The following is a 23,725-nucleotide window of genomic DNA, read 5'->3' as shown; positions in this document are numbered from 1 at the left end:
GGGTTAAGGATGTGGTTGCGGGCATGTTGGCTCATTTGCATATTAATCTGGAGAACTGTCTTGATTACTGCTCCTTCACGTGGCGCTTGCACAATTTTATTTTTCATGAGCTGAACACGTGAAAGATGGATGTTTTTATGTATGATATTCTATGGTGTAACTCTTTGATGTCTGATGTGCTCAACCAGACTAGGTGAGTAAGTAACACTTTGCAAAATGCATCTTGAAAGAACAGTGATGACACTAAATCATATACAAAATATGAGCAAGAGACCACAGTGAACAACATAAAGACTGTGTAGAAACATTTTTTTACAAATTGATACAAATGCACAAGATACGGATACAAAAACATTAACTGCTGAGTGCTGGCGTGGTCCAGCATTAAATTGCACCTCATTTGGCAGAAGAAACACTAATAAATACAGACATGCAACAATAACAAATATCTATCAGATGGAATGCACAAAAACACCAAAGAGCTGCTTGTGGAAAACAGTAACTGAAGAAATATTTTTTCTTGTGTCTTTTCAAAGAAGTGAGAGAAAAAAGATAAAGGGAGAGAAAAGAGATAGAGGTTTAGCTAAAAAAGGTTTCCTCAAATTTTTGACTTCTCAACTGTGACAAGCTCCTGAGACCGCTGTGGTAGAAGCGCATCAGTTCAAGTGAAAAATCTCATCGAAGTCTGCACTCAGAAGGGTAGTAATGGTTATTTTACATGTGGTCTGGGAGAGGGGGATGACGTGCCTTGATAGGAGCATGGTGTGCTGAGAGCTCCTACACAGCCTTGCGGTGGTACTCTGGGGGTGCAACCTCGTAGTCACTGGCACTGAAAAGGGTGGATGAATTCTTTACCAGGTACCTGGAGGACAAGTAAAACTGTTTGTCAGTGTGAATCTGTTTTTTTATACTAAGATGAGATAGCGGAGGCTGTCTGCCTGCCTCTCCCCCAGAGATTTGTACATCGGCAGACTTTCAAAGGGTGGAACATTATCACTCCATCCTCAAACCTGTCAAATTAGCATCCCAACAGGAGTCTCATCCAGCTGGATTTTAAATACAGTTTTTCCTTGATAAACATTAGATCTAACAACAGAAGAAAAGGCTAATCACAGGAAATTCAGTTCGCAGGACTTACACAAAGTGATCCACTGGGGAGTATACAGTTAGAAAACAGACAGATAAAGCCTGTTTTAAAAAATTACAATGTTTTTTAATATGGAATAACAAACCTGTAGAAAATGAGGGAAATGACTATAGTGAGGTTAGGTAAAGGAGGGCAGGGCATACAGTTACATAACAATGTCTGTGACATTCATATAGTCACAGTTTTTCTAGCTGATAACCAGACTGAATTAACACAGATCTCTATGAAATTCTTCTCTACAGCTAATGTGGTGTCTCTGGTGTATTAACAGTATGAATCATAATGACAGAAGTCAGTACTTAGCAGTGTAAAAGAAAACCTCTGTGTTCTCACCATTTATCAATTTTTCTAGTTTGGTGCAACAACTGAAAAAAAGCTATCTTTTATGATTTTTTTATATCACTGTCAATGTGCATAAGCTTTGCCAGGTGGCCTGAGCAATTTTTGACAATTCAACAAAAAATGTGTGTGTCATATTATGCCACAAATCATATATCAAATATTCAAATATAATATTCCTTATTTTAAAGGATCATTGTCAAAGATAGCAAAACAACAAAAGTGTTGCCATGCTTCTTTTTATATAAACAAAAGGTCTGAGGGGCATAAAAAAACCCACAAGAGATAGAAAGAAAAGAAAATGGAGAAAAAAAGAGTGAATAACATATATAACACAATAACAATAATGTGTGTGTATGTGTGTGTGTGTGTGTGTGTGTTTTGAGGATTTAAAACTGTCACATTCATATTGGCTGCACCAATATGAATGTGACATTTGAGAATCAGCCAAACACGCCATGGACATTGTTTATCCTCTATTGTATTCTTGACATTGTTTACACTCTATTGTATTGCTGCTAAATGCAAACTGCTGCTAATTGTTTATTGTTTATTTATTTTATTGTTTATTTGTACAACAGATTTTACTTTGAGTACTGCTGTTTGTGACTTTTTCATTGTGGTAATTGTTTTTAATGTTGTTTTGAACTCAGGGAGTGCCATCATACTCTTTTGTTGTGTTGTTGTCGTACACAGCAGTACAATGACAATAAAGTTCCATATGTGTTATGGAGACTCTGGTAGCGTGGTGGGCATTAACCTTACTTGAGGAAATCTTGGAGGTAACTGAGCAGTAAAGCCAGACTCTTCTCGTCCAGTGGGGTGTAGGCCAACATGGCTCCAATACGAACTGTGAGGGAACAATATGTGTGAGGAACAACAGAGAAGGAAACAACAGGCTGAAGGAGATTCAGAACTGAATTATTGTAATATAAATATATATTATAGTAAATAACATATCATACATATTTGTCTGTCTGTCTATCTATTCTAAATTAACACCTCTCTACAACAGTTTCAACACAAACTGAACACCCTTCAGCAAGGTAGAATTTATTGTAGGACTGTTGTATCTGACTGCATTATTTTGGCAAAATGTTCCTAATAAGCTGTAAACTGAGTGTGGGGGTTTCAAGTACAGAACCTCTTTAAGTAAAGGTGCATTGCTGCTCCAAAACACACTTGTAATAAGTGAGTTTGGGAGCAGCAATGCCTCTCTTTAACCTCACAGTGTTTATATATCTGTAGAGAACATTTCACATTTCTCCCACAAGAGCGTGAGAAAAAACTGTTTACTCCCAAAGCTATTGTACCTGTATCAGAAGAATTTTCCAAGAATCAACTTAATGTGATTCTTAGAAGAGCTTTCTAAGAATCACATTAAATTGTTTGAAAGCACAAACAATCCATTCAGTCACTCCTGTCACACCTGTGTCTCCTGTGCCTGTTACAGTATATATATAGGGTTCCTACCAAATAGACGCAGCAGGTGTGGGGCTCCGTAAACTTGAGACATCGGCATGTCTGGGTGTTCAGCAAGGACCTCAGCATACTGCGGCCTCTCAAACTTGTAAAGCAGCTGTGTGCCCAGCATGACGTTGAAGTACTCCCTAATCCCTGCCACCACTTCGTTTACTGCATACTCCCTAAATGAACAAAGAAGAGAAAAGTCACAAATTTCTGTGGAGAGCACATTAAAGACATGTAGCTTTAAAGAGCCATCAATCATATAGTTTTGAAAACTTGTCTGACTCATGCGTGGGTTTATTTATGTTTAAGTTATGTTTTTCATTTGGAAAGGTTTCGCAGATTAAGATTTTTTTTTGTAATATGTGACTGTTTCCTGTACATATGGCAATAAAGTTTGAACTGAACTGAAGTGCTGTGATGCAGTTTAAACAGTTGAAAGTCAGAAAGTCTGGTGTGTCCACCTGCCAGGAAAAAATTGGGATATTTGAGACTCACTGATATACTGAAAGAAAAAAAAAAAACAATTTAATTTATTTTTCCCATAAAAACACTCACTACAAAAATTAGTCCTGCTACCCTCCAAGAAAGAAAATTGTTTGACTCGTAAACCTCTCTCTCTCTCGCAAACATTTTCAGATGTCCATTTTCGACTCTGCACAACGACACAACTTGAATAACTAAGTCTGCTTCTCATTGCATGCTTTTGCATTTAAAGTGAGTATCCAATCTGAGCAAGTTGATTTCATTATCTACTGAAATGAATAAAATCAAATGGCAGTCAAGAAGATGGGAAAAGCATATCTGCAAAAACGTGGCATGCTAGCAGACAATGGCCAGCAGCATGTATGATTTGCTCTGAGCAGACTAAGATGTGGAAAATACATTAGTTGTGATCATTTAGATCTCAAATTATAGCTGAGGCAATGGTATATAAGCACCACCATGCTGAGTAAATTGCATAATTTTGTGTTTAAACTGACCGTAATTCATGCCACAGAGTTAAGGCCACTGATGGAGATGAATGCATGAACATACTGTGACAGCTGTTGTGGTGAGATAGACACATTCAGTGATGCTGTGAGCAGATTATCACAGGATACCAATGTTTCTCTACTTTCCCATCATCTGTAGGAAGGTAGGGTGTTAATCCTTACTTATTGTCCGAGTTTCCTTTTGATTTCTTATAGCTTGCATAGTCCTCCAAGACAGTCTCTATATTCTTCTTAGCAGGCAGATGAAATAACTGCAAGCAACAGAAAATTATTCTCTTTACACAAACCTTTACATTTACAAAACATCACAGTTTCCCTCATTTTGAGGGTTATTTTCAAGCATAATTGTCCCCTTTGCTGTCGTATGATTTCAAAGTACATAGGCAGACAACTTTCAGGAGCACAACTGTTTTTTTTTTTAAACATAAATTAAGGAATACATCTACATTTGAATAAGGTTTAAATATTTACAGATAAAAGAGGTGAGGATCAATATTGGTTCTGAAATATAAAAACTATTGTTAATTAGTTGTGTTTTACAAGCAAGACATCGATATGAATTCTGAAGATACACAATTTCTTTAGATATACATAAAACATATGACCTTGTTATGGTTCGTGCATGTCTGGTTGTTTTCACCTGTTTTTGTCGGGTGATGAGGTCCCAGTCATCTACCAGCCAGGGCTTCAGCTCCTCAGGGATTTTCACCTTCACCTCCACACGGTTGGTGAACATCTCCTCCTGGATGGACACACACACACACACAAATAACTATAGTTTCTGTCTTTCTGTCGCTGTGTGTTTGGGAGCAGCAATGCCTGTCCTTCACACAAACACACAAAGAAGATCATACTATACAGGATTGCAAATATTCCCACTGCTACTGAACCTGTGTGGTTAAACATGAAAAAAAGTGCAGAGAATGGAGAATAGTACAGGTGCTTCAACCAACTGTACAAGGTTAAAATTCCTTGTTGCAGCTCCTACTGCTATTTATCAAATGCCTTTTTACATATACATTATACTGACATTTCCTCATTTCTCATATATCTTCTCTATTATATTTACTTTTTTTTTCAACTGAATTATATCAATGTTGGATTGCGAAGTAATACAGGCACAATGAAATTTCTATAAATAAGTAATTGTATTGTATTCTCACCAATAATATACCAGTATCCCAACACTTATTTCCTGATGCTGTAAAGTGACAGCTAGTCCTATAGAAGAGATTAATACCCTTATCTGGCTGTAACCAGCCTCCACCCTGAAAGGTTTTCAATGACATACTGTGAGTAGAGTTTTTCTAATAGTGATTCTAGCATCAGAAATGTCTCTTATACTGCCTAAAATACAGGATCAGGTATTGTTGAGTACCTGAGTCTCTGCACTGATCTGATGCCACGGAATTTATTAGCAAACTTTGTAGTTTTCACACCTGAATAAAACAAAAGTTTTCTCGGAAATGAATTTGTCGTTGCTGCTCTAAAACAGTAGCCTACAAAGGAAGTTTTGCGGTGTAGCCACCAGAAACTACCGTTTTAAAGCTGTGAAGAAGAACTGATTCCAGTAAACAGTGCAACATTAGCTGTTAACAAAATGCAATTTGGCAATATGTTACACTGTAAAGCCACCAGTAAAAAGACAACATGTACAGTATATAAGGCTTTAATTTCAAGGAGTGGCCCTAGTGTTAGAACAACTAGTGTAGGACTTGTTGTTTCTTCCTAGATTTTTTTATGATTGACAGTCAAATTAGATAATAAAAGTAAAATTCTATGACATTCATGTATTTGTCCCTGTTTTACAAAGGCTTTAACCTGATCCATGCCATATAACAGTGACAGCAATCACATCACATCCCTACAGGGTCAGTCGTATAATGCATTGGCACAGACTGGTCCTCGATATCGAATCAGGAATGGGAAGTAAACAATGGTATCAGAACAACTCTAGACATGCATACTGTTATCTTTTGCTGACACCCTGGTGCACGTGCTGGTCATATTTTCTTCTTCTGCTGGCATTTTCTGCTGTTTCTAGCTTCCTGGTGCAAACAAAGCCATTCTTCTCTCCTGGGTGACACTATGAGCAATGAGCATACAGGCAGAACCGGTGATAGCGTAATTAGCAGTCACCTACTGTGGCCCGCAACAGACGGTGGTCACATTCATACATGAATAACTGACTCCAGACAAAATGAGAAAGAAAAGGGACGAATTGCCCATAATTATAAATTTCACAGTCATTTGGACACTTGAAGGGCATCTTTATCCTGACATCTCAATATTTTCCCACTCTACTAACACCTCAGGAAGTTCAGTCTGTAGTTTTATAAAAAGATCTCGAGTCAAATAATGAGTTGTAATTTAAATATATAGCTGTACAGAAGCCTAGTGGTAAAAAACAAAAACAAAGTCAGTACAACCTTTCCCAGCTTTAAACATAAAAAATGCCATGATATGAACTATTTAAGCTATATAATTAGATAGGTATGTTTCCATGCAAGTCCACAGGGTTACTAATAACAGATGATACATACACTCTCCACAGTGGGATCGACCCGAGCCCTCTTCTTCCGTGGTCCCTGTGGCGTTTCTCCGCTGCTGGTTCCTTCACCCGGCCCAGGGGCTAAATAAGACACCAATTACAGCTTACAAACCATGTAGAAATGAAGGTTAGTGGGTTTAATAAAAAGTCTGTGAGATCAGTCTGACAGGTTGTCAAAGTAAAAGCGTCTTCTTTTACTGAACAGATCCAAAGCAAGTTCCCCAAATAAGAAATTGCACTTAGGCTTAATGGATGAGCAAGTAAATAACCACAACAACTCACTGGTCTGTGTTTATAGCTGCCAAAATCATTGGAAAAAGTAAGAGGACATATAAATAAAGTCCCACTTTCAGCTCATTCAATCTACCGCAGGTAATTCTTAAAATCTTTTACACATATTCAGTGCGCCTCCAAATTACTAGCATTATATTATTGTATTTTATATTTCACGTCTTTTTTATCATTTATATTTATATCATTGTGTAGTATTATATTATATATTATTTTAAGTTTCAAGTATTAGTGATGTTGCATCTAAACAGCACTAAGATTGAAATAGATGGAAATGTTGGCAAATATCATGATTTTCGATATTATTGCTTCCCAGGCATAACGGATAATAGCATTATCTGACTCGCTGTGCAACACTGTATGTGCCTGAATGTCCAAAATGCCAAGTACAAACATCATCCAATATCATAAACTGATGGGACATCTTTGCCTGTTTTGGAACTTGGTAAACTGTCATTTAAGCAAATGGGTTTGATACACAAAATGTAACTTAAAGCTACTAATAACATAACATGTAGAAACATTTCTACTTACTCTTCTGTTTTGCCTTTTTCACTTTCCTAAGAGCCAAAAAAAGACATTGTGAGTGATAATACAATACACATGTACCCTGTGATGAGAGGAAAAGACCTGAGTGACTTTGAAAGAAATTTCATTGTTCAGGCACAGATTGCAAGAGCTTCAGTCACAAAGATTGCTCTGCAGAAGTGACCTCTGTATTTCAATCTATGGGAGATATCAGTGGTTGCAACATGTTGAATTATAAAGTGGGAAAACACTTACAGATCAACATTTTTCTGCTGCACAGCAGCAATCTTCTTACTTGGTGCTAAACCCCTCATCTTTCCCTCAACATAATGGTCCCTGGGGAGGAGAAAATGGGTGAGTGGGTCATTATATCAATATTTAAAAACTGATATTTGACCATATATATATATATATATATATATATATATATATATATACACCATATACACACAGACTGTCAAGAGTGTTAATAAAGCAACTAATACATTCATGGTGAAAACTGACAGTGAAGTACAAATTATGTTTCTTCAGGTGTTTTTTTTTTAACTTGGTGAATCATGGCCTTCAAAAAGATTCCATTATCATCTCTACCCTCAGTGCACAACTAGGGAAACTTACTGATTAGCCTTTTGAAGCTCTTTTTGTTTTGCAAGGTTGCTGTCCACATATTTGAGAACTCTGCTTTCAGGAACCCATTCATCCCAGCTGCAAAAGAAACACATCTCAAAACCTTGAAACTTCATCACAAAGAAAATAATCTTCCTGACTAATTTTCTCACACACACACACACACACACACCACAACACAACACAGTGAGCAGGTGATCTGTGCACTCAGAGAGAGAAAATCGGACATAAAATCAAATCGTGTCCAAACAAAGCTGCTCACTTTTTGTTCCATCCGCTGTAATGAATGAAGTATTTAATCTGCTTATCCTTTATGCTGATCTTTACACACTGTAAAACAAGAAAACACACAGGCCTGAGTCAATCGTTGGCTGGCGTTTGTTTAAAAGTTAATATTTCACTCAGAAGACGCTTGCAGCACCGAAACCCACCTTTGCCTCATAGAGCAGTGGCCCATGAAAGCACAGGACTCTTTCACCTGCGAGGAGGGAAAAACAAAAGTGAGAACTTAGCATAGCATAAGACACATAGCATAAATAACAAGCTAGCTAACCGTTAGCCTAGCGTTAACGGCTGATTTACACAGTTAGCTTTAGTCTAAGGAGCTACGCTTTAATATGTGCCATTTTTTGGTGTATTTAAATTAATATTCCACGTATATGTGCAGTTATACGGCCTCTGTTTCCCTCTTTAGTAAACACTTTTGTCGAGCCACAGCAGCAGCAGCTACAACAACAACAACAACAACAACAACAAACCCGCCCCCTTCCCGGGATTCATCCGCTCTTCTGTACCGACCTTCTTGAAATTTAGGTTTAGGGTCCTGTTTTGGCGCCATTCACAGACTCAACTGGTCGGATGTCTGAATGATCAAATTCGTGCATTGCCAGAGTCCATTTCTTCCAGACACAAACACCTCCGACATCGGAGCCAAAGCGAAGGAGAAGCCGATACTGGCCTGCCTGCTGCTGGGTCACCTGACCACGAAGCCTCGGCGGCGCGCTGCATTTAGGAGCTGCTCCTGAAACTCGTATAAACCAAAACTTCTTTTGTTCCTGTTACAATTAGAATTTTTATCACAGAGAAATGAGTTTAGTGTTATTTTATTTGACTCTTGATTTACTCAGTTGTATTTTATATATTTCTTGCTTGCTCTCACTAGTATCGTCATTTTTTATTTCATGATACTACCTTTTTTAGCAAAAGGCTCACAATTATATCCACCTTACCGTCACATTTAAAATCACAATCCGAACTAAGAGTTGTTTTTTTTTTATGCTGATTCTGTTTCGTCAAGTTAAACCTTGATTTAAAAGTCTTAGCAAAAACGGCGGCTGCAAAGTACCTTCAGACGCCCTACATACATTACATCTGTTGTGCTGCATGTCTGTATGTGCCAGGTATCATCTGTATGGTCCCTGTTGGATACACAGATAAACATTGTTACATGGTTACATGGAAAGTACTGTTGGGAAAATTCACTTAAATAATACCATTTCTTAACTGTGGAAAACAATCCACTGTTGATCAAATTGCAATACCTGTGGAAAAGAAACCATTTCAAGAAGCCACTTCAGTGTCTTCTGTTAATTGCCTATTTGCTAAATTTGGTTCACTTTGGTTCATTACTTAAAATTAACATGCCACAGAAATGATTTCTATTACACATGTTCCACATGGATTTACTGTGGCTCTTCAAACACTGGAACAAATTGTTTATTTATCAGGTATAACACACATTAAAAATGTGTCAGATTGGGCCAAAAGACAGATTGAAATGAAACAAACAAGACAAACGAACATTAAGATATAAGATATAAGTTGATGTAGCATAAATTAATGGGAAACAGATTAAAGCCATTACACATACAATCAAATCCACACTGAATACACACAGACACACACAGTCCTGGAGGAGGAGAGCAGACACAATGCATCAGATATGGCACTCAGACTGTGGCCCTGGTGAAAATATAAGAAAATATAATGTTAACACTTGTGTCAAGCCATCATAAATCTTCCAGCCCCTCTGACAGGCAACACCGTTAACCAACCTCTCCCAAGCAAAGAGGCTTCGATCAGCCTTATGTTTACATTGTATCTGCATAGGCCAAACTACAGTGGGCCAAATGGCTTGATGGGCAGATTAATCTGAATGCCATGGCCCTCCCGGTTGTCCAGCCATTGTCACTGTTTATTTAGTTCATAATTGCAACCAACACTCTGGTATGAGGAACCTTTCCATGCATGAATCATGACACTTGACCTGTCTTAGGGAAGTTGTGTGTGAGTTTCTCCTTCCAAGGGTTTCCAAAATTCACAATAGCCTCTTAGCTTCAGTAAACTTAGCTATGTTGTTGAGCAGCAGCCTGAAAAAAGACATTTTTGTGGAGTCTCTACACCATGGTTTCTCAGCCTTTTCTGGTCTGTGACCATGTTTTCAGGTCAACGATTTCTCATGAGCTCTGAACTTAGTGAGTTGTCACATTGTCATGTGAATTGGATCTCAGCATACATTTGCGTTGTGTTTTTAATAGCACTGACAGACCTTATCAATCAGTTTTTCACATGTAGCCTCACACCAATGACTTGGAATATCGGGATGTGTGGTCAGACTGAAGACCACTGGTTTCAACTAGGAGATACAGCACTGGTTCAATCTCCTGTTGTGGACTGTTACAGTATTTGTGCAAGATACAGAAAATACCACTGAGTCCCTACCAGCTGCAACTGTCCAAAAATGTCCCCAGAGGAACAGACAGACTATAGCATTATAATGAATTACCCTTCAAAGACCAATAAACATCTTTTCAACATCTCATATACTGTTTATCTGTTGCTGGGAAGGCAAAGTCAAGTTAAAATGGAAAATTCACAATTTATGGAGTTATCCTGGAGCTATTATTGATGATGGACTGGATGAGAGAAGGTAAAGAATCATTATGACTCACAGTATCAAGAAAAATATCCTCAAGGCATCTATTGAACTGATGCCACTGGTGCTACTAAAATCAGATGAGAAACCCTTGACCCTTTGCTAGTGAAAATATCTTTAATTATTATAACTATTATTATTAACATTAAATAAACTAGTCTACAGAGTCAATGTATTTTTTCATTGCTCCATATGCACCTTTTTATTTAAAAAAAACCCTAATTGTATCAGAAAACATACAGACTAAAAGTATACAATCCAGAGAGAGAAAGTGTTACCTGAGTAAGTTCAAGAAAAAAAAGAGGCAACCAGAGAAAACGTCAGTGTTAGTGAGTTGGAGAAAGTTGAGCACATTTGACAGTTCATTCTGCCGAATATAAAGCAGAAACTATGTTAGTTTGTTCTTTTCTTTCCCTTGCTGTTGAATCAGACCCTCTGAGTCTGAAACAGGTAAATAATATGTAATGTAAATGTCAACAGGATGCAATCAGTTTTGTGCCTTTATATACTTTGTCCTTGGTTGTGCTGGCCATTTACCCAGCAGAGTCAAAACATTGCCTTTTTTAGTCTTGTTTTGGATTTGAGAGCCTTAATGTAATGTGTGACTACTCTGTCTTTTTTCTTTTCTGCCTCTGTTACTAAGAAAACCTATTGTCTGCAAGACTACAAAAAGCTTCTCCTTACCTGGGGTATTGCTGGAAAATAGACTAGTACATCTGCTAATGTACTGTGCTTAAGTACAATTTAAGATACTCCTGCTTTACTTGCGAATTTCCATTTTTGGCTACTTACCCCAGCACATTTCAAGGGGAAATATTACACATTTTACTCAACCACATGTGCCTGTGTCAGTGAGCCATAGTTACCTTTCAGATTTTACATTAAAAACATAGGATAATCTAATAGTATTGTAAAAGATTAAACCATTTGTTGCCAACCTTGTAAGCCATCAGCTGTCAGTGTCCAGTTGGGGCCCCTCTTTATGTTTCAGATGTCCACAAGCTGTTAGTCATTCCAACAACCCTCTCACTTAACTTTAAAGTGCTTGAGGCAAAAAGAGGTAAAATGATTCAGTATTTTAATATAACTACAAAAATTAGAGAATATCCCAACAACCCTCCAAGATTTATTTGAAGATGCTTTGAGGGGGCCTGGCCCCTAGGTTGGGGACCATTGGATGAACTACCTAACTGTATTTAAAATGAATAAAGTAGATAAAAAGTGCATGTAAAAGTATGTAAAACTAGTTCCACCCCATGTAGCTACATTAGTAAAATGCAGCTTACACATCTATGCATCAATTTTAGGAATCTAATAATGCCATATGATGATATATCAGTCACAGAGAGGAGGTACATTTACTTTTCATTAAATGTTAGATAACTGATAGATATTTGCCAATTAGCAGTCCATTCTTATCTCATAAATATCAAATATATTTACTGTCATAAATTTATAAAAAGGAACAAACAGAAAGTATTTTAAGATTGCTGGCACGACTGGAGGCTGCCCCTCGCCTCTTTCTTTGGTCATGTTGCTTGTCTCTTTTTTTCTTGGTTCAGGATTATTATAGCAATAACAGTGCATAGTGGCAAAAAACACTCACGACATGCCGGGCAAGATCAGTTCTATTTCTGGTGTAACTGGTGGGAATGACTCGGGTTGATTAGAGGCCTGTTTTTACAGTTTTTTTTCTCTTAGTTCTTCACCTTCATTTTCTGGAGAACACAGAGGGCAGAGAAACAATGTCAGTGTCCTGAAAAGAGGCCTGATTGGTGCTTTTAACAGCCGCATTTCCTCCAAAATGTCAACAGGAACTGACCTTTACAAGACCTACAGTACATCCTCATGATTAAAGCACCAGCAAAGATCTGAAGCACTACTGCGCCAGATTTATTTATTTATTTCAAATCCTGGTGGAAAATTGAACAATGAGACTTCATACGCAGCTGCTGGACAATATTTCTCAGAATCCTATTGACGTTCTCTGTGAAATAGACAACAGTACACAGGTGCTTCTTCCGCCTTTTAATCCCAGCTTTATTAGCTTGAGGTGTTGAGACTTATCTAAGATTCACATTGTCCAGCCCTGCTAGCACTGGTGGAGGAAGGACTAAGTACTTGAGTACCAGTTCAACAATCTTAAAATACCGAATTACAAGTGAAAAGTTCTGCATCAGTATCTTACTTAAATAACATTATATAGCAAATTATCAGCAAATGTGTTTAAGTATTAAAACCACAAATACAAGAAAGAAAAATTGCCCCTCTGACTGACATATATATGACATTATTAAAATGTTTATTATTTTTTATGTGTTTATTATTATTGATGCATCAATAAACAGCATTTTACTGTTGTAGCTGGTTGAGGTGGAGGTTGGTTGATACAAGATGTCAAAAGATGATTAGTGGGAGAAGAAAGAAGAAGAAATTTCATGTGCTAAAGATGACAATAACAAGATTTATTCATAGGAGTTTTTTTTTTTTAATGTGTCAGGTAAAGTGTCTTGAATAAGTTCAGAAAAAAATGGATTATTCACAGTTATTGTTTCCCCAAAAGCATAGTAGTAAGTGTTTAGTTTGAAAATAATGGGAAAAATAATGAACACATTTAAACCTCTTTGTCTCACCATTTCAAACAGGATGAGTTATTTTGTTTTGTGTTTATATTTTATTTTATTTTCATGGATCTGATCCACATATTTCCAACATGGCAGACAGACACAACCTCAGCAACATACAATCAAACAACAACATCTTTAAAGCTAATAAATAAATAAATAAATACATAGGCTACATAAACATACAAATCCACGTCAATGCGTCCGAATACAACAAAAACAGCTGACGGCTCCTTCAAATAACTGCAAATGAAACCTCTTGTATTCTGGTCACTTCAACATTGAACATCGTCCGGTTAATTGAATCGGCAGCTGCAGCCGGCGTCCATGCTGTCAGACGGAAATAGAGCCCGGTGCCTGATATGAATGTGTGCTCCTTTTCCCCGATGAGTGATTGTGAAGAAATCCATCATGAAGTCCCTTTCACCCGCCCGTCTTCGCACGGCTGAGCCCGTCAGCTCCAGTCGGCAGGTCGCTCCTCTGAGGGGCCGGCGAGACCTTTCACATGTGGTGCGTTCACTGTCGCTAAGATCGGCCATTCACGACTCGTTAACACCTGCTGATCAAATCTCATCACCTGTTTCATTTTGACTGACGCACAGGTGAGGTGTTATCTGTGAAGAAAACCGACCCATGTGAAAACGTGAGGACGTTTTTATTTGTATTTTATTTTATTTTATTTTTGCGTATTTACAACAACATATTTCATACATTTTGCTCTATTGACTTTGGCACGCATTAGTCAATAACCTATTCAGGTCTTCTCCCCCTTTGGCCTCAGCAGGTGATGAGGTGACGCTTGTAGCCACAATTGTGTTATGAACACACACATTGCACAGCGGTTACATTGTTCACTACGACATTCACATGGATGCAGAAAGCGCTCAGCCACTTCTCACCTGCTGAATTACAACACCAGTACACTGAGGCGTAGGTGATTGTCATGCGCAATCACGGACTGTGGACTACTAGAGATACATCACTCCTAATGGTTAATTAACAAGCAATGCCACAGTGATATGCAATATTTTTACACCAAATTAGCAGCTCCTATGCATATAGTACCTCTGAATGAATGAATGAAATTCAAATGGTTTCTCTAGAAATTAGCCACATTACGCAAGTATGTGAAGCCCGATAGAAGGAACAGTAAATAGATGTTGCTTGTCCTGTTTGTGCTTTCTGACAGTTCTCCTCTGTGCTCCGTGCCTTTTCTTTTGCCGTGCGCTCCCGGTGCGTCTTGGTTACTGTTTGCCAACACATTTCGCGCTATTTCAAGTCATTCACATCGCTCCAAAAACTCTATCCTCTGTGGATCAGACCCCTCAGTTTGTTCCTGAACTCCTTCCTCATGAGGCAGTAAATAATCGGATTCAGGCAGCTGTTTGTGTGCGCCAAGCAGACGGTCAGTGGGAACACATAAGTGTGGACTATGTAATACGCTCTGTCCCAGTTTGCAGCGTTCAGCTTGACCAACACACTCCAAAAGGTGATGGCATGGTTTGGCATCCAGCACAGAAAGAAGGACAGCACGACAATGGTGATAGATTTTGTGACTTGTGATCTCCGTTTGGGGTTGCTTGTTTTCATACTCCGATTGCGGATGAAACGCAGCAGCATGATGTAGCTGATGGACACGATGGACATTGGCAAAACAAAACCTACAAGAATTTTCTGGATGTGATAAACTGCTAACCAGTACTGTCCACCCGGGAACCTCAGCAAACACAGTTTTTCCCCAGTTACGTTGCTTACAGTTGAGAAAATCGTCGTGGGCGCAGTAGCCAGAGTCGCCAGTGTCCAAATAATTACGCAGATCCATTTGGCGGAACATGACTTCTGCGCGGTTCTGTTGTTCAGAGCAGAGGCGACTGACCAGTAGCGGGTCACACTCATGGCGGTGAGAAAAAAGACACTGGCGTACATGTTCATCACGGTGATGGAGAGGATGATTTTGCACATGGCGTCTCCAAACGGCCAGCTGAAGTCCAGCGCGGTGTCCACGGCCCAGAAGGGCAGAGTGAGAACAAACTGCAGGTCCGTCACCGCCAAGTTGAGCACGAAGAAGTTCACTCTGGACTTTTTCCTCTCTTTCTTCACCCTGATGAAGAAGAGGACCAGCAGGTTGCCCATCAGACCCGCAGCGCAAACTACCGAGTAGACGAGGCAGATGAGGAACCTCAGAACCGGGCTCCCGTCGGCTGTCACGTCGATGTCCTCCAGGTTGCTGAAGCGGTCCAACTCCGACAGCGACCTGTTCAAAAGCAGGCTTTCATTTTGCTCGTTCATAATGTCAGCAGCCCACGGACACTTCGAGGAAATCTACACTCCAGTTTGCATTTTCTCATTAAAGTTAGACTCAAACATTTAGACACCGCTGGACCAGGGAGTGCCACCTCAGTGTGGAGTACACGGTGCCATCCCAACTCCTCCGTCCGTATCCACCCCACCCTCCCGTCCTGTCATCCCCCCTCCTCCATCCCCCCGAGACGCATAACCATTCAGCATCACTTCTCTGACAGTATGAAAGGAATGCCTCAACCCCCGCTCTTCATTCACTCAGTCCAGGGTGGGTGGTGGGGGGGTGAGGTGTTGATTGGAGAACATTAGATTTGATGCGTCCATCAGTCTTGTGCGTAACTGCGGCGCCTCCCCATCACTTTAACGTCCAGAAATAAACATCTAATTCATAACTTAAGATGTTCGTGTTAAGTGCAGCTTGTGTCGCAGCCAGGAAGGCACCGGCTGGACTTGACAAAGCGTGAATAATTGGTTTTGTACCATAACAGCAAGGGAAAAGTTGATCAAATCGACTCTCCGCTGCCACCCAGTGTTCAAGTCTGACTGTAACAGGCAGATAAAAAAAAAACAGAGATAAACCCACACCAACACGCGGAGAAATAACAGAATGCATTTTATTACATCTAAACTTTTCTACATAAACAGGTAACATTCAATAAGTAAACAATTTCTTCCAATGCAGGTAATAAATATTTTTTTTTTCACTTGGTATATTTGTACAAACTGACAAGGGTCTACTGTACACTGTCTTCTCCTTTCCCTCCTTGAAAAGCCTTTTTATGATTTTTCTCGGATTGGAGCTGTGAAACGGAACCTGTGAATGTTTTAAGGCAGTGAGTGCAGATGTCGACTCGAGTCTGACTTTGAGATTATTTCAGTTGTGTGAGACTCTTTATTGGCCACAGTCCTTTTTTTTTTTTTAATAACAATAATAATAATAATACAGCTTTCATTTTCTAAAAAATATATAAATTAATTTATTCTCTCGCTCTGAATTGACACACAACAAGCATACAAACGGACATCAAACACCCATGTTTGGATCTGAACTTTCAGGTTTCAGGTTTCCATACAGACATAATATACACATTGTTGACTTTTCCCTTTTATCTAAGGTGAGACGTCTTGACAACCTAAGAGTTGAGCCGCTTTTTCTAGGTTGCCTGTGGAGTCCTTTAAAACACCATTATGAGTAACTCTTGATAAAAGTGGCCTTATTCCATTCACTTCATTCTGTGCAGTTGTCGGTTTTGTCCCAGTGTCCTCACACAGAGTTCAAACCAGCAAATACATCAGCTGCTGCAAAGAATGCTGTATATATAGAACACGCATGTTCACACCTGTGTGTGACTGAAGATGGAGAAATGAGATGGCAACAGCCCTGTGTTTATTCATCCCTGCATGCAGTCTGACCTTTTCTAACAAAAAAGGCCTTGTGTTAGAGAAATGGAAGAAAGCCCGGCACAATCACTGCCTCTCTCTACACCTAACAACTGGGAACCACAGGAGGGAGCTGTGGACATTTAAAGAAACAATATGCAGGAGAAGAGGATCTGACTTTTTGGTAATACCACATGGACCCCAGTATGTAGAGCACTTCACTGGAAACACATTCAAAATGGTCTGCTCTCTCACTCCATGTGCGTAACTGCGACCTGCTGCATGACAAGTGTGAGGAAAGAAGAAGTTTAAATAAATTAACTGCGACCACCTTATCAAGTGTCCAAATACTGGTGATTAATGTTCAAACTTACATGATGGAAACTAAAGGATCAATGTCTTCATCAGTATAGCAAGTCATGGTAACACTTCATAATAAAGGCACAAACATGCACCTTTATGTGATTAGTTAAGACTGAATAGATTAATGAATGTTAACTCAAAGTTACATTATACATATTTCATATGGCGCCAAATTAGCTGGATTCCAGTTATATAACACTGCTGTTCATCTCCAAAATGTCACAAAAGAAAACACAAATCTTCTGCCCTGTAACCTTGCATTTTAGCTAATCATCATCATCATCATCCCATAGAGGTAAATTTAAAAATCACCAAATCTGGATACATGATTTTCTTTGGACAGGAATAATAGAAAAGGATATTTAAGACCCATGCATTTGACCAGTCCCTCTGAAAGCAGTACAGATCCTGTTCTAATAGAAATACGAAGCTGGTTTTATCAAAAACTACAAGTATCTACCTGTCTTTTGTGGTTTGTCTGTATAGTTTTGTTGTCGCTGCTGAAAGAAGTTGAATGTAGCAAGGAACAGAGAGGTGTTTACATCGTGGTGAAGCGAGAAGTGAGCCATGCTACCAAGGGAACACCGCACTAAGTATGATTCATATGCCAGGGGACCATCAATGTCTGCACAAATCTACAAGGCAATCCAACCTGTAACTAGTGGTTATTTCTGCTGACTGCTGCAGCAACATGCTAATGTCTGATTCTGACAACCGGTTGGACAAAAACAGCTTCTTTCTCTATGTGGCTGTATTCCAGCTAATTTGGTGGCATCAAAATTTCTGAAGTGTGAATTAATCATTAATTTAGGATCCATTAAGAGTTAACTAATCACATAAACTCACAGTGCCTCGATCACTCCTTAATGGTGAGCAACAGGAATTCATAATACATCCTGAGTTAATTAATACATTATATCATCATGAGTCATGCACATATTAATTAAGCATGTGTTTTGTGCCCTTATTATGAAGTGCTTCTCGAGTCAGCTCCCAAGACAATACGCACAGATATTTCCGTGACGAATAACTAAACGACATCTTTTTGAGAAATCGCGCAGCTGGCAAAGAATAATAAAATGGATATTAAATAAACTCATATCACAACAGCTGACTCACACTCTCACCCAGGGAAAGCAAACAATTTGTAAAAATATAATATATAGAAATAAGAATACAAAATAAATAAAATACTGCACAACACAGGAAATACACAAGACTTGTTCTGGCAAATGATTGAGTCAGTTTGAGAGCAGGGGGTTGGTTCCCATGAGAAGAACAGGGAATAAAAGTTAAAAATGCCAAGAGCGAGGGAGGGATGGGGGGAGATCTGGGGGTCATTTCAGGTCGTCTAAAGTCTCCCAGTTAAGTTGCTGAAGGACAGGGCAGGGGATGATAGGTGATGGCGGTTGCTGTCAGAGCTGATTTTGTTATTGTGGTGGAGATAATTATGCTTTCAAGGGAGCTGCCTTTCTAAGGTATCCGGAGGTGAAAGATTGAGCAGAGACTGATAAGAGGGGACTCTGGGAAAGTTTCAAGGACACAGAGGCTGTAGGAGATGAGGGGTGGGGCTGACGAGACAGGAGGTGTGCCAAATCTACTGCATGTCACCACTAATGTGACCAGACCACAGTGGATCTCGACAACTTGGTTCTGTTAGTAACTGTAGTGGAAGTGAAGGACAAAAGTGAGTCCGCTCTTAAAGTTGTACAATACATTCATGAGCAAAACCCGGCGTTTTTTCAGCTGAATGGCAACAACATCGAGGTATCCTGAAACCTTCGCCTCGCTTCAACACTTCCACATCCTACGCTAACCATCTCGTAGGGTTTTTAAGTTCCAGACGGGTCATGTATTTTTAAACCAGCTGGCTCTGTGCCCAGTCTAAGTTGGCATGCTAAGATCACCCCCTTTCACAGTGGCACTAAGTAGCCTGCTTACAATACTCTATGCTTTTCCACAAGCGCTTTTCCCAAAGATAACTCCCTAGACAGTTAAAAATATCAGTTGCAGGTCAAATCTTCACAAACAGTTTGGGCAGAGATGGGGCAGAGGCTGAGGGTGACCATTTAAGACATTCTTTTGAGTCTGAAAACTCTAACCCAAACACACTGTGAAGCATGCACACAAACAGGCACTAGTTTAAACTCGGTGACTCGCCCCAGTGGAGCTGTGGCACATGTCGAGGATGCCTGTCTCTTTAAAAGGCCTGACGCTGCCATAACAGCTTGACCTCCATCGTAATTACTGCTTTAAAAGTCAAGCGAATTAAAAAAAAAAAAAAAAAAGGGAAAAAAAAAAAAGATGAAACTGAGAAGACAGGAGACAAAAAGACACAGCTGACTGAAAACACTGCACTCTGATTATTGTGATCATTTTCATAGGTACCGTACATTATTTTTCTTTTTGGCATTGTGCAAAAAAAAAAAAAAATTAAAATAAAACAAAATAAAAGCAAAAGAAACTCTTCCAGCTCGAAACTCTACACTGGCAAGTATAAATATTCTAAAAGTCTCCATTTCTATGCCGCCAGAGTCTTTGAAGGGAGCTTAAAATCAAGGAGTGAAAAATGAAAAACCAGAAATGGCTAATTTCCACTTACACACTCCCCACAGCATTAACCTGAAGGTCAAAGGGAATGCATATATATATATATATATCTATATTTATAACTGTTTAAATATCATACATAACTTAAAAGCATAATAAAATTATTAGTACATGAATAAACCGTAAATTCAGCATCTGAAAAGTTCTTGTCATTAGATAGAGAAATAATACACCATGAATTTAAAAATGAGCTCGAGCAAGAAAGAGAAAGGGGACACAGAACCGAAATTTATATTGGAGAAATGTGAATAGAAAATTTAAAGAGGATAGAGCTAAAAGAGAGGAGAAAGAAAACCACATGGCAACAAGCATATGTATAAGCTTTTGTGAGAAAAAACCCCCCAAAAAAACCTTAGTCCTCCACATTAAAACAGCGACAGAAGCAGCTCACTAGACTCAAAATGTCCCGGTTTAACATACAAAAGTAAAAGAGGAAAATATATTTTGTTCTCTGTACACGGTGCCACTCCTCGTTTTTGTAAAAAAGAGCCATCCTCCTTTGTGTTTTTGCTCAAGTAGCATCTTTGCTGTTTGTGCCAGGTTGGTACCACTATAGCAGTAACGTGGGTTCACATGCTGGACAGCTGTCTGATCTGAAGTCAGTACACCAGCACAACATCCACAGCTGACCCCTTCAAGTGATGACTCAGTACTGTTCTCAGGTCAGTCTAGTGAAGAGAACCCTCAGGCCTGTTACCCACTCATTATATTAGTGCTCTTCTTGAGGCAGTCTTGTCATTACGACTCCGCAAACGTTCAATGACTTGGCGCCGGTTTAGTTTCTGGATCAAAACTTTACCCTGCAGTCAAACAGTTTGTGACTGGGTTTGTTACTGGATCGTAGCTGAACCCAAAGTGAAGTCTTGACTCTTCTCGAGTCAGTCCAACGATATAACATCAGGTATCCCGCCGTAAATAGCTGCCACTGCTGCTTCAGTGCTGCTCCGGGTGGCCACCACTCCGGGGTGTGTGTGTGAGGAGTGTGAAGACGAGTGTGTGGAGTGAGTGTCACGGAGGCTGCTGGACGACACCAGGCTGCTGCTGCTGCCCGAGCTGCTCGCCCCATTGGTCGGTGCAGTCAGCGAAGTGGCCGATGAGGCTCCCGATTGGTCGAGGAACAGCTGGGAGGCGGAGGAGGCGGTGGTGCTGTAGGGCAGGAAGCGGTTGAGGAGCAGCTCGTGGTCGTCTGAGGCTGAAGCGGCGGCCGCTGCTGCCATCACCATGTTGTAATGCTGAACCGTGGGAGAAACATGAGAGGGGAGGACGTGTTAGTCAGGTAGTAGTAGTAGTCGGATTTCAGTTGTGTTGAGAAACTGCTGAAATCAAGGGGGGGGGGGGCCTTTACACTGTGAGACTTTGGGCTGTCTGAGACGTCAGTCGACAGTCGTGACAGGAAGATGGTAAAATCTGTGGTTGTCAATATAAAACATTGGTCCAAGATCGCACTGTGAGGCACGTCCACCGACAGCCTGCAGCTAAATTCAGACAGTGTCAGAAATTTAGGACCAAATTCTCATTGTGTGACTGCTGCTACAACGCAAACCTGCAAATCAGAGAACAACACGAAACGATGCAGAATTCACTGGATAATTTTGCAGTTTTGGAATAAAGTTGGGGGAACCCCCCCCACACACTTTTCTCCATCTCCTCTGCTGTTGTGCTTATTTGTTGTATGTGTGCCCACATATCCACACATGCCTCTGCTGTTATTTGCCTTTTTTTTTCTAGTTACACTGTTGTGTTATGATTCATCATGCATTAAAAGCACAATGTGACATGCCCCAAACTGATATCACACAGTCTGACAAACCAGGAATATTCAATTTGTTTGACATTTCATTCAGTGAACATTAAACACTCAGCAACTGCAATAATTAAATAACCAACTGTGATCTCACGGCTGTCGTTGAATTACTGGGTAGAATTGATGATATATGTAGAGCGACAAATAAGATTTGTCGGTATTTCACTTTGTTACATTAAGATTTGTTAATGCTTTTCAAACAGATTGTTAATGTTGGATGTGTTGTTCGTGCTGCTGTGTATTGATGAAGGTTTTATTTCACATTCATTCACACAGACAGGTCATCTGTCAACCAGTCACTGTGGAGATAATGAGTCGCGAAACTGATGTCACCCCTAGCAACAGGGACAACCTCGCCCTTTTCTTATCTCACTTTTCTTTTCTCACTTCCTCAGTGAAAGTTCTTCTCAGCAGCTTTGTGAACAGGTCAAAAGAGGAAACTCTGTGCAGATAATTTGTGAAAAAGGCTCCGGTTTTAGAATGAAGACTGGACAGGAGGACCCCAGCAGCACCCCTGGGTATTATTTCCTCATTGTAGCCAATGAATGACAGAGACACCACCGGAGGACAATTTTGACATTTCATTTTGAGATAAGCTTTTTAAAGGACAGATGTACCTGTCCTAGCGTCTATTTGCTCAAATTACAAAAAGTATATACTTAATAACCTCCAGTGATATTAGTTTTCTTTTCATTTGTCAGGGTTTGAGATATCCACTTCTGATTTCTTCCCCTGCTCTTTAGTGCTGCTCTGCTCGTGGCATTAAAAAACATGACATTTAAAAAATTGAACAGCAGCGTCTTTTCAGAAGCAAAGTCACTGTTAAATTACAGAAAATGCTGCCTTCAGTTTTCATCAGAGCTATTCCTGAAGAAGAAAGTAATTCCAATGAAAACTGTTCACTTTGAAGTCTGTGGACTAACCAGAGTAACAGGGGCCTTGGTTCTAGAAATGTTGTTGTTGTTGTTCAATTGTTTTTAATGTCATTTTTCAAAACTGTGGTGAAATCCCATTCACCCTGACTGTACTGAGGTAGACGCAGAAATCTCAGAGGCAGATCCCTCAAAACCAAAAATCTGAACAGCTGGATATTGCACCACTCAAAATAATTGAGAAAATATTTTTAAGTGAGAAAAAGTTTTTTGTAATTTGGAAGAAGCAATCCTTTAAAAAATAAGCGCAGAATGAAAGATGAGGATCTCACAAATCAAGAGATGTCTGCATTTATATTTGACTGCCTCAGTAAATTCAACCCATCAGTAACTGAGGGGTGACAACCATCATCTGTCAAATGTCTCGCTCTCGTGTCTCCTTAAATAGCCTGTACAGACTACAGCCCATACCTCATAGACGTTCAAACGAGTACACTGTGTACCAGCAGGCTGTGCAACATTTTATAGACAACTCCAAATACCAGGATTCAAATGTTGTTTTTTTTGTGTTTTTTTTAATCTTAAGTAGTTGAATTGGCATGAGGGATCTTCAATCACTGTTCTCTTTTCTACAAAGATGAAATTTGCAAAGTATGTGGCTTTTTTTTTTGTTTTATTAGCGCTCGCATGTAGAGTCAGAGCATAAAGTGATGCACTGTTGTACGTACCTGATGATTGTCGCCTTGAAGAAAAGAGAAGAAGTTCAACTCTGGAAATGAAGTACAGACAGAGTCAGTGGTGAATATCAACAAAAACCATGTTGTTTAATTCAATTTAAGACATTAAACATGATAAAATTACAAAATCTTATCCAGATGTTGCTCCTATATG

General features: G+C 39.5%; 3 protein-coding genes across 7 annotated transcripts in view; all 3 read right to left on the bottom strand.

Moving 5' to 3' along the window:
* Positions 1 to 292: 292 nt before the first annotated feature.
* LOC139627930 (mortality factor 4-like protein 1) lies at positions 293 to 8,941 on the bottom strand. Of its 4 annotated transcripts, none has more exons than XM_071489132.1 (13): positions 8,744 to 8,930; positions 8,377 to 8,423; positions 8,208 to 8,275; positions 7,937 to 8,023; positions 7,574 to 7,654; positions 7,325 to 7,350; positions 6,492 to 6,580; positions 4,589 to 4,690; positions 4,111 to 4,199; positions 3,937 to 3,999; positions 2,960 to 3,132; positions 2,252 to 2,336; positions 293 to 862 (listed from the first exon to the last, which is right to left on the bottom strand). In XM_071489132.1, the coding sequence occupies exons 1-13, from the start codon at positions 8,781 to 8,783 to the stop codon at positions 778 to 780; spliced, it is 1,035 nt and encodes a 344-aa protein (XP_071345233.1). In that variant the 5' UTR covers positions 8,784 to 8,930; the 3' UTR covers positions 293 to 777. The 4 variants fall into 4 exon arrangements, with proteins under 4 accessions (XP_071345233.1, XP_071345236.1, XP_071345235.1 ...); XM_071489133.1 differs by having other exon boundaries at positions 639 to 862; positions 8,208 to 8,300; positions 8,744 to 8,883; XM_071489135.1 differs by lacking the exon at positions 3,937 to 3,999 and having other exon boundaries at positions 8,208 to 8,300; positions 8,744 to 8,941.
* Positions 8,942 to 13,330: 4,389 nt separating this feature from the next.
* On the bottom strand, positions 13,331 to 16,046 carry rxfp3.3a1 (relaxin family peptide receptor 3.3a1). Its single transcript, XM_071489127.1, has one exon. The coding sequence runs from the start codon at positions 15,791 to 15,793 to the stop codon at positions 14,807 to 14,809; it is 987 nt and encodes a 328-aa protein (XP_071345228.1). The 5' UTR covers positions 15,794 to 16,046; the 3' UTR covers positions 13,331 to 14,806.
* A 355-nt stretch (positions 16,047 to 16,401) lies between these two features.
* LOC139627925 (E3 SUMO-protein ligase PIAS1-like) overlaps positions 16,402 to 23,725 on the bottom strand; it is a 54,562-nt gene continuing 47,238 nt past the window's right edge. For both annotated transcript variants that reach the window (XM_071489125.1, XM_071489126.1), the window contains exons 12-13: positions 23,563 to 23,603; positions 16,402 to 21,390 (exon numbers count right to left, since the gene is read on the bottom strand). In XM_071489125.1, coding sequence (XP_071345226.1) covers positions 21,037 to 21,390; positions 23,563 to 23,603 — 395 coding nt within the window. In that variant the 3' untranslated portion in view covers positions 16,402 to 21,036. The remainder of the gene's footprint in view (positions 21,391 to 23,562; positions 23,604 to 23,725) is intronic.

Source organism: Trachinotus anak, unplaced genomic scaffold, assembly GCF_046630095.1.
Source record: "Trachinotus anak isolate AG129_WGS33_773 ecotype Australia unplaced genomic scaffold, CSIRO_AGI_Tana_v1 ptg000011l, whole genome shotgun sequence".
Lineage (NCBI taxonomy): Eukaryota > Metazoa > Chordata > Actinopteri > Carangiformes > Carangidae > Trachinotus > Trachinotus anak.
This window is presented reverse-complemented; position numbering and strand designations above follow the sequence as displayed.

What these genes read in the sequence shown, in the direction of transcription:
- LOC139627930 (XM_071489132.1), bottom strand. Translation starts at nt 8,783, where the DNA reads ATGGCGCCAAAACAGGACCCTAAACCTAAATTTCAAGAAG. An exon ending in CACTGCTCTATGAGGCAAAG is followed by an intron (nt 8,276 to 8,376) that starts GTGGGTTTCGGT and finishes CTTGTTTTACAG; the next exon opens with TGTGTAAAGATCAGCATAAA. An exon ending in AAAGGAAACTCGGACAATAA is followed by an intron (nt 4,000 to 4,110) that starts GTAAGGATTAAC and finishes TCACCACAACAG; the next exon opens with CTGTCACAGTATGTTCATGC.
- rxfp3.3a1 (XM_071489127.1), bottom strand. Translation starts at nt 15,793, where the DNA reads ATGAACGAGCAAAATGAAAGCCTGCTTTTGAACAGGTCGCTGTCGGAG.